General features: G+C 37.4%; 1 protein-coding gene and 1 non-coding gene across 2 annotated transcripts in view; both read right to left on the bottom strand.

The window, feature by feature from the left end:
• The window catches only part of CEP89 (centrosomal protein 89), a 64509-nt gene that overhangs the window by 4520 nt on the left and 45186 nt on the right, over positions 1–14803 (bottom strand). The window contains exons 15-17 of the mRNA XM_063112186.1: positions 10475–10642; positions 9719–9860; positions 6402–6491 (exon numbers count right to left, since the gene is read on the bottom strand). Of these exons, the coding sequence (XP_062968256.1) occupies positions 6402–6491; positions 9719–9860; positions 10475–10642 (400 nt within the window). The remainder of the gene's footprint in view (positions 1–6401; positions 6492–9718; positions 9861–10474; positions 10643–14803) is intronic.
• Positions 397–522, bottom strand: LOC134389822 (small nucleolar RNA SNORD22). Its single transcript, XR_010024786.1, has one exon. It is a non-coding gene; the product is annotated as a small nucleolar RNA SNORD22 (small nucleolar RNA).

The following is a 14803-nucleotide window of genomic DNA, read 5'->3' on the forward strand; positions in this document are numbered from 1 at the left end:
ACCTACGCCTTGCACTGTCAGAGCCGACTGAGCTGAGTACTCCCTAGATAAGTCTGATCTCGCAGCGCAAGTCTAGATCATAAAAGTCATAAAAAGTGATATCAGTATATGCTACAGATAAAATTAAAACATAAGATATCACCACCACAGAACAAACTGGACGTTCTTGCAAATTAACCTACTTCTGCAACTTTTTCAGGACAATATTTTATAAAAATGAAAGCGGCTTTATTAGGAAGACTAAAATGATTGTACATTAACTTGAACAGCTAAGCTGTACATGACTCAGAACCTCCCTGTCTGATGACCCCCTATATGTACCTTGTTCTTTCCTCAGACCTGGAAAAAATAAACAACCTATGTTTCAACAAGTGATGATTCTTCCCTTTCCTTATGATCCCTCAGCCAGTTTCTTCTGGAACAAACTTTCCTCTTCTCCCCTAGCCAGCCCAAGTGGGTTCACCTTTACAAGGTCTGGGACTAGGACAGGAAGTAAGACATGTGAGTGTTTCTTCATTGGGAATCCAGGACAATTTTTATCCCCTGATCAACGTAACTTAAGAACTAATGTTGACACCTGTCAGCATTGTTCTACCTTACCAAGGAAACCTCATAGAAGAACACAAAGAGGTCTGTTATTCTCTACTGTCAAACTGATGACTGAGATAAAAGCCTAATTCATTTAATTTTCTTCTTTCATTTTTATTGTATAGTATTTAGGGTTCTGAATTACCCTCTAAGCATTTCTAAAATTGTTGTCACACAGATTCTGACATGTAGTTCACATAGATTCCATTTTTTAAGGAAACTCTGATTCAGTTTATACATTCCCTCTGACCCAAGAATTGGTTTGGTGTGCAGTTTTTACACTTCCAGGTGAAATAATCTTTCTGCTTTCTGATTTTGTTTGCTCATTTCTGGTTTTCACGTTTATGATCAACAAATGTCTGCAGTATTTCTACTTTAGGGATTTACTGAGCTTTCCTTTGTAGCCAGCCTATGATCAATTTTTGTGACTGTTATTTATATATCTATAACTATACTTTATTGACTATGTTGTTAAATCTTCTATATGCTTACTTATTTTTATTTAACCTCTTGATCAGTCTTAGACTAAGAGAGGTGGATTAAAGCTCCTAATATTACTAAGCTTCCATTTTCCTTTGTATTTCTTGTAGTTTACACTTAATAAATTTGCTGCTGTGTTATTTAGTACACAGATATTCACAACTACTATATATTATTATTTGTAGCCTTTAGAATTATGAAGGCCTCCCTTTTCTTCTTTTTTTAAAAAATCTCATTTAGTGCTTTTGGCCTGAATTCTACCTTGGCAGATATAAAGATTTCAACCTTTGCTTTCTTTTCATTTGCCTAAATCTGGGTTATCTTCACCCATCCTTTTATTTTAAATCTTTCTGAAACACTTTGTTTCAGGTTGTCTCTTGTATCTAGCGTGAAATAGCATTTTGCTTTATGATCCAATCTAAAAAATATTGTTTTCCTTAATGGGTTAAGTAAGTGAATTTGATTTAATTATATGATACCCTTGTTTTATGTTTTATTTCCATATATTTTTAAGGATGATAATGAATGTAGTCTGTTTTCTGTGTTCTTTTTTGCTATTGTAATTCTACTACTTAGGAATGAATCTCTTGATTCTTGTAGTTACCTTTGTTCTTATACCTTTATATTACATGTCCTTAGTCCCCTCTTTTTAGATAGTATTCTTTGGTTCTCTACCAAAAGTAACAATAATGTTAGCTCACAACCACCTTTTTTTCACTCTTTTCCTCCCTCTGCTCACCTTAAACATGCTTAAGTTCCTACTACTTGATTTTTCAGCTTTAAATGATATCCTTTGACTCTTGGTTATTGCATATGAAGTAATCAGCAAGTTTATTCTTCTCTCTACCTTCCTTCCCTGTTTGCCTATCATTTTTTCCTTTGTTGTATTATTTCTATATTTTCAGAAAACGTTTACATTCTATTCTATAAGCCTACCTCCACTTAGTTCACATGCATATTCTTTGCTTACTACAAGTTAATTTTGTCAATGTTTTCCTAATCATTTCTTGGTTTTCTCAATTCGGGTTGATTGATCCTTTGAAAAGGCTTATGAAAAAATGTTCCCATAGTTCTTATGTGCTCAAAACTGTCCAAAGGGCAGCTTGGTTATATGAAAACATCCTTGGCTCATACTCTCTTTCCATAAGTATTTATAGATGGCACTCGGCTCCCTGGCATTCAGGGTTGTTGTTAAATAATGTGAGGCCAACGTGGTTTTCTCTTACTTATGTATTGGTCCTTGGTATGCAAGGCATTCTTTCTTTATTTTAAAGCCATATGTCTTAGTGTCAATTTTCTAGGTCCATTCTGGGTCAGTTTTTCCTAAATACATAATGTGTCCTTTTGATATGTATATTCAAGTCTTTTTTTATTTCAGAAAAGTTTTTATGAATTATGGCTTGAAGCAAAATAAGCCATTGTTTTGGTTTCTTCTTTGGGGACTCTAACAATAGATATATTGGATCTCACTTTCTACTGATTTTTTCTTTTTACATCTTCATTTCTATTTTCTTATCTTTGCCTTTTCCATTTCTATTTTTATGTCCATTATTGTGCTTTTATAATATCTTTCTCCTTGTAATTTATTCTACATTTCTGAAATTACCTTCTATTTCTTTCCTGTGTTGTGTCAGTTCCATTTCTTTCCTGTGTTGTGTCAGTTCCATTTCACATCCTCCTGTCTGTACATCTTTTCTTGAGGTTCCTGTGTTTCTGCTTTGTGGTACTTCTTCCTAGCTTTATTGAGTTTTATCTACCTAGCTATCTCTAGTTATCTATCTACCTACTTACTTATCTATCTTCCTATCAGTTTACTTTGGACTATAGGTTTCAGTTTTGATCGCTATGGCAACATTTTTTCTGGTAAGTTTTCATCAGCTTTCATCAGTAGGAAAGTTATACTTCTTCAAGCTTTATGCATCACCCCTTTTGTAGCCCCTTCTCTGGCTCTCTGAATCCAGCCTGGTTTGGAAGGGCTTCTGCCTATAGCCCTGATTTTCCCAGATCTCATCATGGCCCCTAACTTCCAAGGTGATGTCCTCACTTTTAGAAGTCATATTTTGTTGGAGTTTCCTGAGATGTCACTTCTGGATTTCCTCAAGTCTTTTCTTCTCTTCACTGCCCCAGAGATCCTGCCCTGTCTAAACTGGATCCATAGGTTTCTTCCCTGGGTAGGCTCTTTTTACTACCTGTATTCAAATGAATGATAATGACACAGATTCTCAAAACAAGGCCAACTACTCTGAAGATCACACCTTCTCTTTCAGAAAGAAAAACCAGCAGGAAAACCAGAAAAAATAAAAGGAAAAAAAGAAAATACCCCACAGAGGAAAATTAAGTTACTCATAACACATTTATGCAGATTTCCATCATTAATAGTATGGCATATTCCTTCTAGCCCTCGTGATGCAGAGTTGAGATATTATTTTGTACATTGCTTTTGGTTTGTTGAGTGTTAAAAATAATTTATATTATCTAATTCATCCCCCAAATATTTACTGAATTTATTGACTACTATGGGCCAGGTGCTATTCTAGGTGCTAGGGATATACTAGTGAACAAAAACAGACAAAATTCTCTGCCCTTGCAGAGCTTATAGTCTGGTCAGGGGAGACAGATAATAACAAATAAACATAATAAATAAAGTACATGGTCTGTTAGAAAGTGATGTTGTCTATGGAAGAAACAATAAAGCAAGGTAATGAGAAACAGGCGTGTGGAAGAGTGGGTGAACAGCTATTTTCAATAGTTAAGGTATGCCTCATTGATAAGGTGATGTGGATATCTGGGGGCGAGTGTATAAAACATATAAACAATTTAGTTATTAATAACAAAGCAAACACCACATAACTATCATCTATGTTAATAGAACATTATCAGGATACTGGAAGCCCTCATATCTAATTATGAGATTAATGATCATATATAATCATAATTATGATATGAGGCCTTCCAGGATCCTGATAATGTTTATCCTAATTATGCTTAAATATAACCATTAATCTCATTTTTTTGCAATAATCATCTCCTTACTTTAAAAAAAAATTTTACAATATATATATACCAAACAAATTAGTTTTGCCTGTTTTAAACTTTATGTAAATGCAATCACATTATAGGTACTTATTTGGGTTGTACTTCTTTCACTCAATATTATGTTTGTGAGATTCACCACATTATTATTTTTTATTTATTTATGTTTGTTTGTTTGTTTATTTATTGGCAACTAACCAGTACAGGGATCGGAACCCATCACCACATTGTTGTAAATATAATGTGTTCATTTTTATTGCTATAAGGTATTTTTTTATGAATGCACCACAGTTTATCTGTTCTGCTGATGGATATTGGACTCTTTCATTTGGGACTATTATGAACAATACTGGTATGATCATTTCTTTACATGGTTTCTAGTATGCATGTGCAAGAGTTTCCTGGTCTACAAGAATATATATCCAAAGGAAGAATGGCTGGGTTGTAAGCTATGTGAATGTCCTACATTATTAAAGGTTTGACCCAATTTCCAGCAGTAATGTAGAAAAGTTCCCACTGCCCTATGTCATTGCCAAACATTCTGTATTTTCAGATGTCTTAATTTTTGACCTTGTAGGAACAAAACAGGTAAAAACACACCTTCACCTCTGACCACTTTCTCTTTGCCTTTGGTGTTCCACAGTCTCATTACAATGTGTCCAAGTGCAGATTTTTTTTTAATTTATCCTGCTTGGTGTTCAGATTATAACTAAGTGTACTTTAAACTTACCATATCTTCATTTACTTTAAAACTGAGTCAGATAGTCAATGAACATTCTGTGATACAGCACTTATACCACACAATATGAAATTCATAGGAAACTAAGATACCTGCTAGGAATCTATGATGAAGTCATCACAACTCCATAGACTATATATTCAAACTAAATCATTCCTATCACTGGAAGCCACAGGACAAAAGCCCCAGAGAGTGTGGCACTAATGCAGGTACTTTCACTTTTTTCTCTTAGCAAAGGAGCCCTTTCTTTCAATAGCATCATGCCTAAATGCCCAAATTGAAGAATCAGAGTGGAGCTGCTCTGGTCCACATAGGGAAGGATACCCTGACCACAAGGGGCCACTGCCCATTATAAATGGGAGTGGTGATGTTCTTTCTGGTGGGTATGCCAGTCTTCCCTGGATTAGTTAGAGGGGGGTGATCTTCACTGGCAAGGTCCAGAATCCACACTGGAGTAGCTCAGAGATGCTGCATGTGGCAGACCCTACTAGAAACCAGATCACCACTCAGACAGCATCTCTCTTGTACTACCTGGAAATCAAGACCTACAGTGCCAAGCAGCTTCCAAAAACTAATATTTGTATTCTTTAAGCAAGATCTAGGAAACATAGACAAACACAGGAAAATCAAATCTATTCTTTGCATTAGGACACATATCTGGGTCTGAGCAATTTTAAGTTATGTTTTGTTTCATTTAACTTTTTGAAAATAAATAGTTCAGGACAAAATCTTATGTTCCCTAAAACAAAACAAATAAATTCCCAACATACATTTTCTCCTATATATATACTGTTCACTTGATGCCACAAGTATTTACACACAAGCCAGCCAATGTTTAGTTTTTCTTAGTTTGCGAATTTTCCAGCATATTAAATACCATCAACCAATTTCTCCACTCTAAGCCTGATCAACCATCATCCTACACATACATACACTTGACCGAGATGGTCTAGATTTTGTTCCTCATGCTTGGAGCTGCATGCCCTCACAGTACCTTCCCTTGTAAGGTCCCCAGTTTCCCTGCCCTCCACCTGGGCCCCTAGCCTGCTGCTGCTCTCCCTGCCCCTGCCTAATAGAAACCAGTTTGGTTGGTAAGGCTGTGGCTGCAGGCTGGAAGGCCACAGTCAGACACAGCCTATGAGGAGGAGAGTGGAGGTCAGGTGAGGGGGTGGCTTAGGGCAGGACAGCAGGTACAATGAAAATGGCTTTCTTTGGGCACAGAAATTACAGGGCACAATCAGGATTAAGGCAAGAAAGGAGCAGGTCAACACTGCTGTCTAAGCCAACGGTGCTGGTCTTGATTATAAAGCCTGGATATTAACTTAACCAAACAGCCTGGAGATTTCTTCATATCTTTTTTTTAAAAAAACAGCTTCATAGTAATTTACTGTGTGGATGAACCAAAGATTATTTAATGAGTTGAGAGGTGCTATTTCTGCCAGTGAAACCTTATATAGCACTGTTTTATCAAAATACGTCTTTTTCTTAAACACAAAAATCGACCCCAGAAAGTTTCCATTGCCATTTGGAAATGAAATCTCTGAGGCTAATGACCACTCACCTTGACTTTCTCCTCTAACTTTCCCAAGCGAATATTACCTTCTACAATCTTGTTGAGAACTCCATGCTTCTCGTTTTCCAAACATGTAGCCTAAGGAGAAAGGTGAAAACAAAAATAAGTGGGCTTTCTGTTTTACAGAAAAATTTAAAAAAAAAACTCTTTTGCAAACAGTATTACTAATCACAAGTAATCTCCCTTCTGCCACTTGTTCTTCCCCACCTTTCCTCGCCCCCCACTTCTGGTTTCCCTCCCCTGCGTGTGAGGACTGTTGGCAGAATTGGAGCCAAAAGCTGAGGAGGGGTGAGAGCAGGGACCAGTATGCTGGGGACCCTCCTGGGCACAAACTGAAGATCCGAGCCCCACAGACCAGAGGAATGTAAGAGGTTGTAAGGGCTTCCAGAACACATCTTTATTCTTGTAGGATATGGAATTCCTTCAATCACATCCAAGGAACAAGTGCCAAGATACAAATAAACTTGTAACTTGACTATTTTGAATAATTACGAAATTAAAAATAACAATATGAATGCACAATGCTGTTCTCCAAATCAAACGGAATGGGCAGTACATCCAAGAGGGATGTTATCTGAAGCTGAATGATTTAGATCAATAACCAGACGGGAGATGACCTACTACACACTATAAATTAACTATTTTAGATACTAAAGTTTTTTAAAAAGTAAAAGTGAGCATTTCTTCTAAGGCAGGCTACTGGTGACAGTTTGATTTTCCAGAAGGGAAAGATAAGACACGGAGTTAAATAACTTGCCCCAGGTTACATGGAAAACTCATCCTAGAGGCAGGATTAGAAATGAAGATGTCAGTATCTAGGGCTATTGTGTCTTCCACAGAAATGTGATAAATGAAAGATGGTGAAATAGTACCTGGGGAATTTTAAAGTGATTTGTAGCCATAGGTAATCGGTACAAACTTCCCAAAGCAGAGCGGAGTCCTTCCCCTATCCAAGTGTGTATGGGGTGGGGTGGGTGTGGGAGGCTGTCATGAGGTGTAGGAGACTACTGGCCAGTCCCAGAACAGAGCAGAGCGTACCACTCCTGGATCTGGGCTAGTTAGAGCTAGCCTTGGTACTCCCAGGGGCAAAGATCCTGCAGGGCCAAGGGGACATGTCCACCCTGGTTATGCAAGATCTAGAGCATCCTGCTCAGGCATCCTTGCAGCTCCCATGCACCTCCCTGCATGGACAGCGGTATCTGAGTGTACACACAGATCCTTAGTAATAGCTGGAGCCAGGGTGGATGATAGTAGCTCCTGCATGTCCTACATTTCAGCTGCAATCTGAGGGGTCTGAGGATTCTAAGCTTGAGCCTGGCTTTCAGGCCATTATAAAGGTCAAGGCAGGAGGAGAGAACACGTTTTATTAACAGTTTGTTGGCTTAATTTGTAACTTGTAGTTTGGATCCCCACACCAGCCAGCAGCCAAAAAAAAAAAAAAAAAAAAAAAAGCTTATAACTTCTAAATATTTGGACATACAGTATGTGGCATCCATTTGTATTTCTATCCTGGTTTCACAAATATGAGGGGTGGGCCTAAGGGATACCATCTGAGAGTCAGAGAGGCTCTTGACTTCATCACGGAAGCCTGTGATGCTCCCTGGCCCATGTGGGAGGCATGAGGCCTGCATCCCAAGGATGGGGATCCCTGCAAGTCCTGCCTGCAAACAAGATGGCTTTGCATTTATGGTGGCGCCTACACGTGGCGACAAGGCCCCCAATAATGTTCACTAGGTGAATGGGTTTGTTTGGCACTTTACGTTTTTCAACAAGCTTTCGCATGCCCTCTTGATATCCTGGTGGGTAATCCCACTGGGCACAGCAGAAGGGAAAACAGGCACTTAGTGCTGCTACAGAAAAATGCCAGAGTTCAGCACTTTGGGACAGCAACTTTTCAAGAGCGGGACTACTGGGTCAGATGGTCTGAATGCTGTGTCAAAGTCAAATTGCTTTCTAGAAGACTCCAGGAAGGACCCAGAAATCACCAGCAATGATGACCAGGCAGACCATACTCCTACCAGCAACTATTGTAATTAAAAATATATATTTTATAACATTAAGTACAGAATGATATCTTAAGACTGGTTTAATTAGCATTTGTTATTGTAAGTAAAGATCAACATTTTCCCCCAAGAACTACATACTATTTATATTTCCTCATATAAACAAGGGCTAAAAGCCTATGTCCATTCTCCTATAGAGGAACTTAATATCTTTTTTTGGGCGAGGAGGAGCTGGCTGGTAAGGCGATCTGAACCCTTGACCTTGGTGTTATATAACACTGTGCTCTGACCAGCTGAGCTAACTGACCAGCCCGGAACTTAGTATCTTTCTAACAAATATAAATAAGCCTCTGACATATCCTGACAGACTCTCCACACCTCATTCACCCCAAAGAAGGGCCAAGTTACTCCTAAGTTTGCTGATTTCTGACTCTCTCAGAAAGACTGCTGTTTTCTTTGATAATGATATGCATTAAATTATTACATCCAATCCTATACTACCAGAGATTTGCAACGTTGCTTAAGCAAACAAACATATTTAAAAATACATAAGCAATATGTGTTCAATGTAGAAAAAACACAAAATGCAGATAAGTAAACGGATTTTTTAAAAAATCACCTGTAATTCCACCACTTGAAGATAACTCACTATTACATTTTGGGGTAAATCCTATCAGACTTTTTTTGATGTATGTAGCTTGGCATAGCCTTTGTCTTCTTTTGCTGCACAATTTTCTGCAGACACCTTTTCAAATCAATGTGGAAATGCCTAGAATCATGCCCATGGCATCCCTCTTGCTGGCTGTGCAGGGCTCTATCACTTAGGACCACTAGTAATTTATTCAGTCCCCTTCCCTGGGACTCGGGCTATTAGAAGCAATGTGGGATGAATATCACTGTAGCTACATCGTAGTGCCCTTTAAACTATGTCCTTAGGATGAACTCTATTTAACCTATGATTCTTATGTTTCATCTTCAAACAGGGAAAATATGAACAGCATTCCAAAGATCATATAATGATCATCTGTAGGTATAATAAACATCTGTTCCTACTTAGTTAAATGAACTAATTCTGTTAATTTACCTTCTAAAATATCATTTGCCATTATTTAAAAGTTTGGGTTATTTGCCTTTAAAAAAAGTTTTTCCCAATGGCTAAAAGATAAAATTTTGGAGAATTAGAAAATTTGCAGTTGAAATTTTAAAATATAAAGCTTTTTATAGATCATTAAAAAAAAACTGTTAAAATCATGTCTGCATATTAACTTGTAGTTTATGTGACATAATTTTGAGGAGACTTACCAAATACATAAGACTGTCACGTTCCTGGGTTATATTCTCTGCCAGGCCAACAAGGTTTGCCAGGTACTGGTGAGCAGACATTTCATTCCCCATGGCTTTTTCCACCTGCTTTTTGAGGACATCAATTTTCTTCTGCAATTTCCTAGAGAGTTCCCCCAAATGGTGGAATAAAAAACTCATTAGCCTACATGGCTAAGGCATAGTGATTATCTGTACTATAAAAACAACAAGTATGTTAGCATTTAAATGCTATTCTTCAGCAAACCTAAGTCTTCTCTTAAGTTTCAAGGTGAGAAGAGGTAACTGAATTTAATTTGAAAGCAAGAATAAGTATTGACTCCAAATCAAGTTAAGAGTCACAAAATACCTAACTATGAATAGGCTAATTAAATATTACTTTATTAACCTTCTGGCTTATGTTCTAAAAGACACTTGAAAAAGGAATCCAGTAATCACAACGTAGACTTTTGGGAAATGGTTAGGAAAGAACTTCTAAACCTTCTAGAGTCTTAGGGTCATCATATGGCTCTCAATCATATTTGAACTATAAACTTGAGAAGTGTTGGTTACTGTTGGTCAGCAGTAAGAGCTTTTATTGTACTTATATTCTGATATCCAGTAATCTCAAAGCCTTTTCCATTTTATAGCCACTATTAGAAAAAGAAAAGATAAAGGAATAAAACGGAATATTCTTCAGTTGTTTTTTAACTATTGAAAAAAAAAAAAAAAACAACTCAGGGGGAAAAAAATATAAACCTATTTGTTTTCTGTGTCCTTTCAAGTTCAGCTTCCAGTGCTTTGTTTTGAGCTGTCAAGTTGTTCTTCTCTAAAAGCAGGCTCTTCTTCTGCACTTGCAGGACTGTCAACTTTTCCATCAATTCTTCCATCTCAGCACTTCCTTTCTCTTCTTCCTTCTGTAACTGGCTAAAGGACAAAAACATTACAGGCATGCATCCGGTACACTGAGGCTAAAATGAGGCAGTCACTGCCAGACAAGTGATCAACAGCCCAGCTCTCCAGCCCCTGGAGGGTGGTCACGTGGAAGGCCCCTGTGGAAATGTCTGTCCATGCTAGGCCCCACAGGACCTGGAATCATGCCGCTAGAGGATAGAAGAGAGGGTGTGGCTGAGCACACACTTCTCTGATAGTGATGATCTAACCCCTTTTTTGCCCAGTTTTTGTTTATGTCTATGTATATATATATTCTTATTTATACCCTATTCCTTCCAGAAAAAAAATCTAAGACATCTCAATTTTTCACATGGTCATGATTGCTAGAAAGTAAATCCTACTGCTAAAACAAATTTTATTTCATAACAATGTAATTATAAATACATGCTTTTGTAATAAAAGAAACAAAGAACAAAGAGGATACTTGTTTCGTTGAACACCAGCTTGAGTGTTGTCAAATTTGCACGGAGAGTAACATGGGGTAGGAGCTGCATATCTGTCATATGCAGTAGGAATACATAACAATGTATGATTTTTTTTGTTGTTCACAACACCTTTCTCATCAACAATGTATGATTTTAAGGTTAGTCTGTTAACTGTAACTTAAAAACATAAAAAATCGAGCATTCATTTCCTTCATTAAAATCTTCACTATGATTTTATTGCATAAATTGTTGAACTGGAATAATGATAAAGGATTGAAAATACAAATACTTCTGCTTCCAGCCAACACAGAGTTACAGAGACCAGATTCACCCTTCACCTAGAAAACCAGGCAAAACATACAAAACAACAGCCTTTGGACAACAGGCAATGTAAGACCGTGATCCCCGAAAGAAGGGAAAACAAGGTGAGTGCTACAACTGTTCCACTTACTGCCTGGCGTGGTGCAGGGAGGGAGAACCCTAGCAGAACCCAGCAGACTTGCAGAGTTGAGCAGTCAGAGATCAAATAGCAGAGCGGTTAAGGCAGCTAGAATTTCTAGAGCAGAGAGGAGAAAGTTTCAGAGAAAGAAAGGGCTGTGGAGATCTTTAGGGGGTCACCACAAGTCTTTGGCTGAGTACTCATCTGTACATGTCTGAGAGGAAACTGCCCAAGGCTGATTAAAGAAACATTAGAAATGAGTAGGTGGAACAATTCTTGACATTCACAAAAAACAGGAAGTAGTGCATGAGCCCACCAGTCAGAGCAGAAAGACCTTATAATATAAAGCACATTAGACAGAATCCTCAGAAGAATATTATTGCCTTAGTTGTGGGGCTAAATTTGCCCTAGATTAAAGGTTGCTTCAGGCTCACCGCAACACAGTTAAGTTTTGAAAGAATCCAACTATTCTCCAGTAACTTAAGTGTGCACCAGAACAAAATCTAACACTATTTAAAGTAAGCAATATATCTAGCACCAAACAATATAAAATCTACACCATCTAGAATCTAATTAAGAATGGGAATAACCAATAAAACATGATCCATTATCAGGAGGGAAAAGGAAATCAATAGAACAGATACAGAACTGAGAGATACGGTAGCATTGGCAAACAAACGCTTTTAAAGCGCTATTATAAATATGCTCCTAATGTTCGAGAAAGTAGAGAAAAATAGCATGAGGAGAGAAATGGAAAATATAAAAAGACTCAAATGGATCTTTCTAGAAATGGAAAAAAAATGATATATGGAGCGAACAATACATTGGATGGGAACAGCAGCAGATTAGAATACAGAAGAACAGATTAGTGAACTTGAAGACTAGCAACAGAAACTAACCAATTAAAGCATGTAGAGAATAAGAGAAAAAAGAAAAAAGCAGAGAGAGAAACAAGAGTGGGGGAAAAATGAACAGAGCACCAGTTATCTGTGGGACAACATCAAGCAGTCCTTGGAGGAAAGGTGAGAGTGGGAAAAACAGAAAAGAATCGTAAAGAAATAACAGCTGGGCGGCTGGTCAGCTCAGTTGGTTAGAATGCAGGTAAGAAAATATATAAATCCACAGCCCCAAGAAGCTCAATGAACCTCAAGCAGAATAAAGAAACACACAAAAAGCACAGACTAATCAAATGGATGAAAACCAGTGACAAAGAAAAATTCTTAAAAGAAGCCTGAGAGAAAAGACACTTTATGTTCAGAGGAACAAAGATAATAATGGCAGCAGATTTTCATCAGAAACAATGCAAGACTATGCATAATCTAGAAGATATGGAGATTACCTTTAAACTGGATGAAAAAACAAAAACAAACCCAAAAACCCTGTTGGCTCAATTTTCTTTGGTGGCTGGCTGGTGCAGGGATCAGACCCTGGGCCTGGGTATGACTGGTACCACGCTGCAGTCAACCGAGCTAACTGGGCAGCCCCAGAGTGGAATTCTTTACTCAGGAAAATTATCTCATCGATAAACTTTTACAATTTTCCCAGAAGTATTGTGTAAATCTTTCTCTTTGTTAAGTTTTGTAAATGGTTCCTTTTGTCCTTCTTTCATTTTCAAAAAATCATTTTTTACATATTCGTTCCTACAAAGAAAGAGCATTTTTCTAAATTTTTTGTTTCCAACAACTTTGCTAAAATCCCTTTTTATTTTTCTTTTTTGGCGACTGATCAGTACACTTATTATTTCTAATAATTTATTTGTAGGTTGTTTTCTACATATAGAATTATATCGTCTATAAAAAATGACACTATTATTTCCTTCTTTCCAAAAGTTCTAGCTTTTCTTTTTCATGCCATGCGTACTAGTTACCACTTGGCAACCAGTGCTGTTGTAAGACTCGTGCACCGTGCACAAATCCCACACGTCGGGATGGCTCACCTCACAAAGACCATGAGACAGAGACCGTTGCAATCAAGCAAGAGGAGTTTATTCCAGCATGCTGGGGTCACTCAGTCTCTTGGACAGGAGGGACCCCGAGCTCTTAACACAAGCACTTTTTATACAGTTTGGTAGGCAGACTTTTGCAACAGGATGAGTTGTATACTGCTTACGGGTTATCTGAAGTGACATTTAGATTTATTGGGGAGCTTTAGCGGGCTGGCACACCAATAAGGAACAGTGTATTTCCCAATCGTTTATCTTCCTTGTGGCCAGGTGGCCTCTAGATAAGGAACTGGTCAGTTCCTGGGACCGGGTGGTGGTTAATCCCTTCCTGGAATTTAGCGTGCCTGGGCCCGCCTGGCCTCTACTTAACCCCTTAGAAGCTGCCTTGCTTAAAATGGAATTAGTTATGTTTTCTCGTTTTTAGCAAGGATTAGTACAGAAGCAAATTGCGCATGTTAAAGTTATATTTTTCTCTACATTGTTAATGTTGTTCAGAAATGATGTCAGACGTCATCCTTGTACTTTTTCCAGTCTCAATAGGAAAGGTTTCAACATTTTACTATTTAATACAATAGTTACTGTAGTTTTATTTTTTAATAGAACCATTAAGGAAGTTCTTATCTAGAACTCATCTAGTTCTCTAGAAGGGTTTATGTAAGACTGGAATTATTTCTTCCTTGTGTATTTGTAGAACTCTCCGGTCAAGGTATCTAGGCCTATAGTTTTCTTCAAAGGAAGATCTTTCTATTCAGTTTCTTTAATGATTACAGAAATAATAAGGTATCCTTTTCTTTTTGAGTCAGTTTTGGCAAGTTACCTTTTTCAAAGAATTTGACTACTGCATCTAAATTTTCAAATACATTGACATGAAATTATTTCTAGGTGCATACAAATTTATTATTATTATTATTATTATTATTATTATTTGGCAGCTGGCCAGTATGAGGATCCAGATCCTTAGACCCTTGTGTTACAAGGCTATGCTCTAAATGATGTGCTAACCGGCCAGCCTCACTGCATACAAATTTAAACCTCTATTTGGTAAATTGAGACTTTAATCTTTATGAATTGATCTCCTTTGATAAACACTGTTTTTTACCTTAACATTTATCATGTAAGAGATTTAAATTGATCATCTTTCTTTTGGTTTCTATTTGAGTACTATAGTTTTTCCTGCTCTTTTAGTTTTGACCTTTCTGCATCCTTATGCTTGAGATGTATATCTTAAAGACAATACAGAGCTGATTTTCATTTTATCTAATCTGACAATCTTTGTCTTTTAACTGGAGTATTTAGTCTACTGAGTATATCTACTACTGATATATTTA

Source organism: Cynocephalus volans, chromosome 10, assembly GCF_027409185.1.
Source record: "Cynocephalus volans isolate mCynVol1 chromosome 10, mCynVol1.pri, whole genome shotgun sequence".
NCBI lineage: Eukaryota > Metazoa > Chordata > Mammalia > Dermoptera > Cynocephalidae > Cynocephalus > Cynocephalus volans.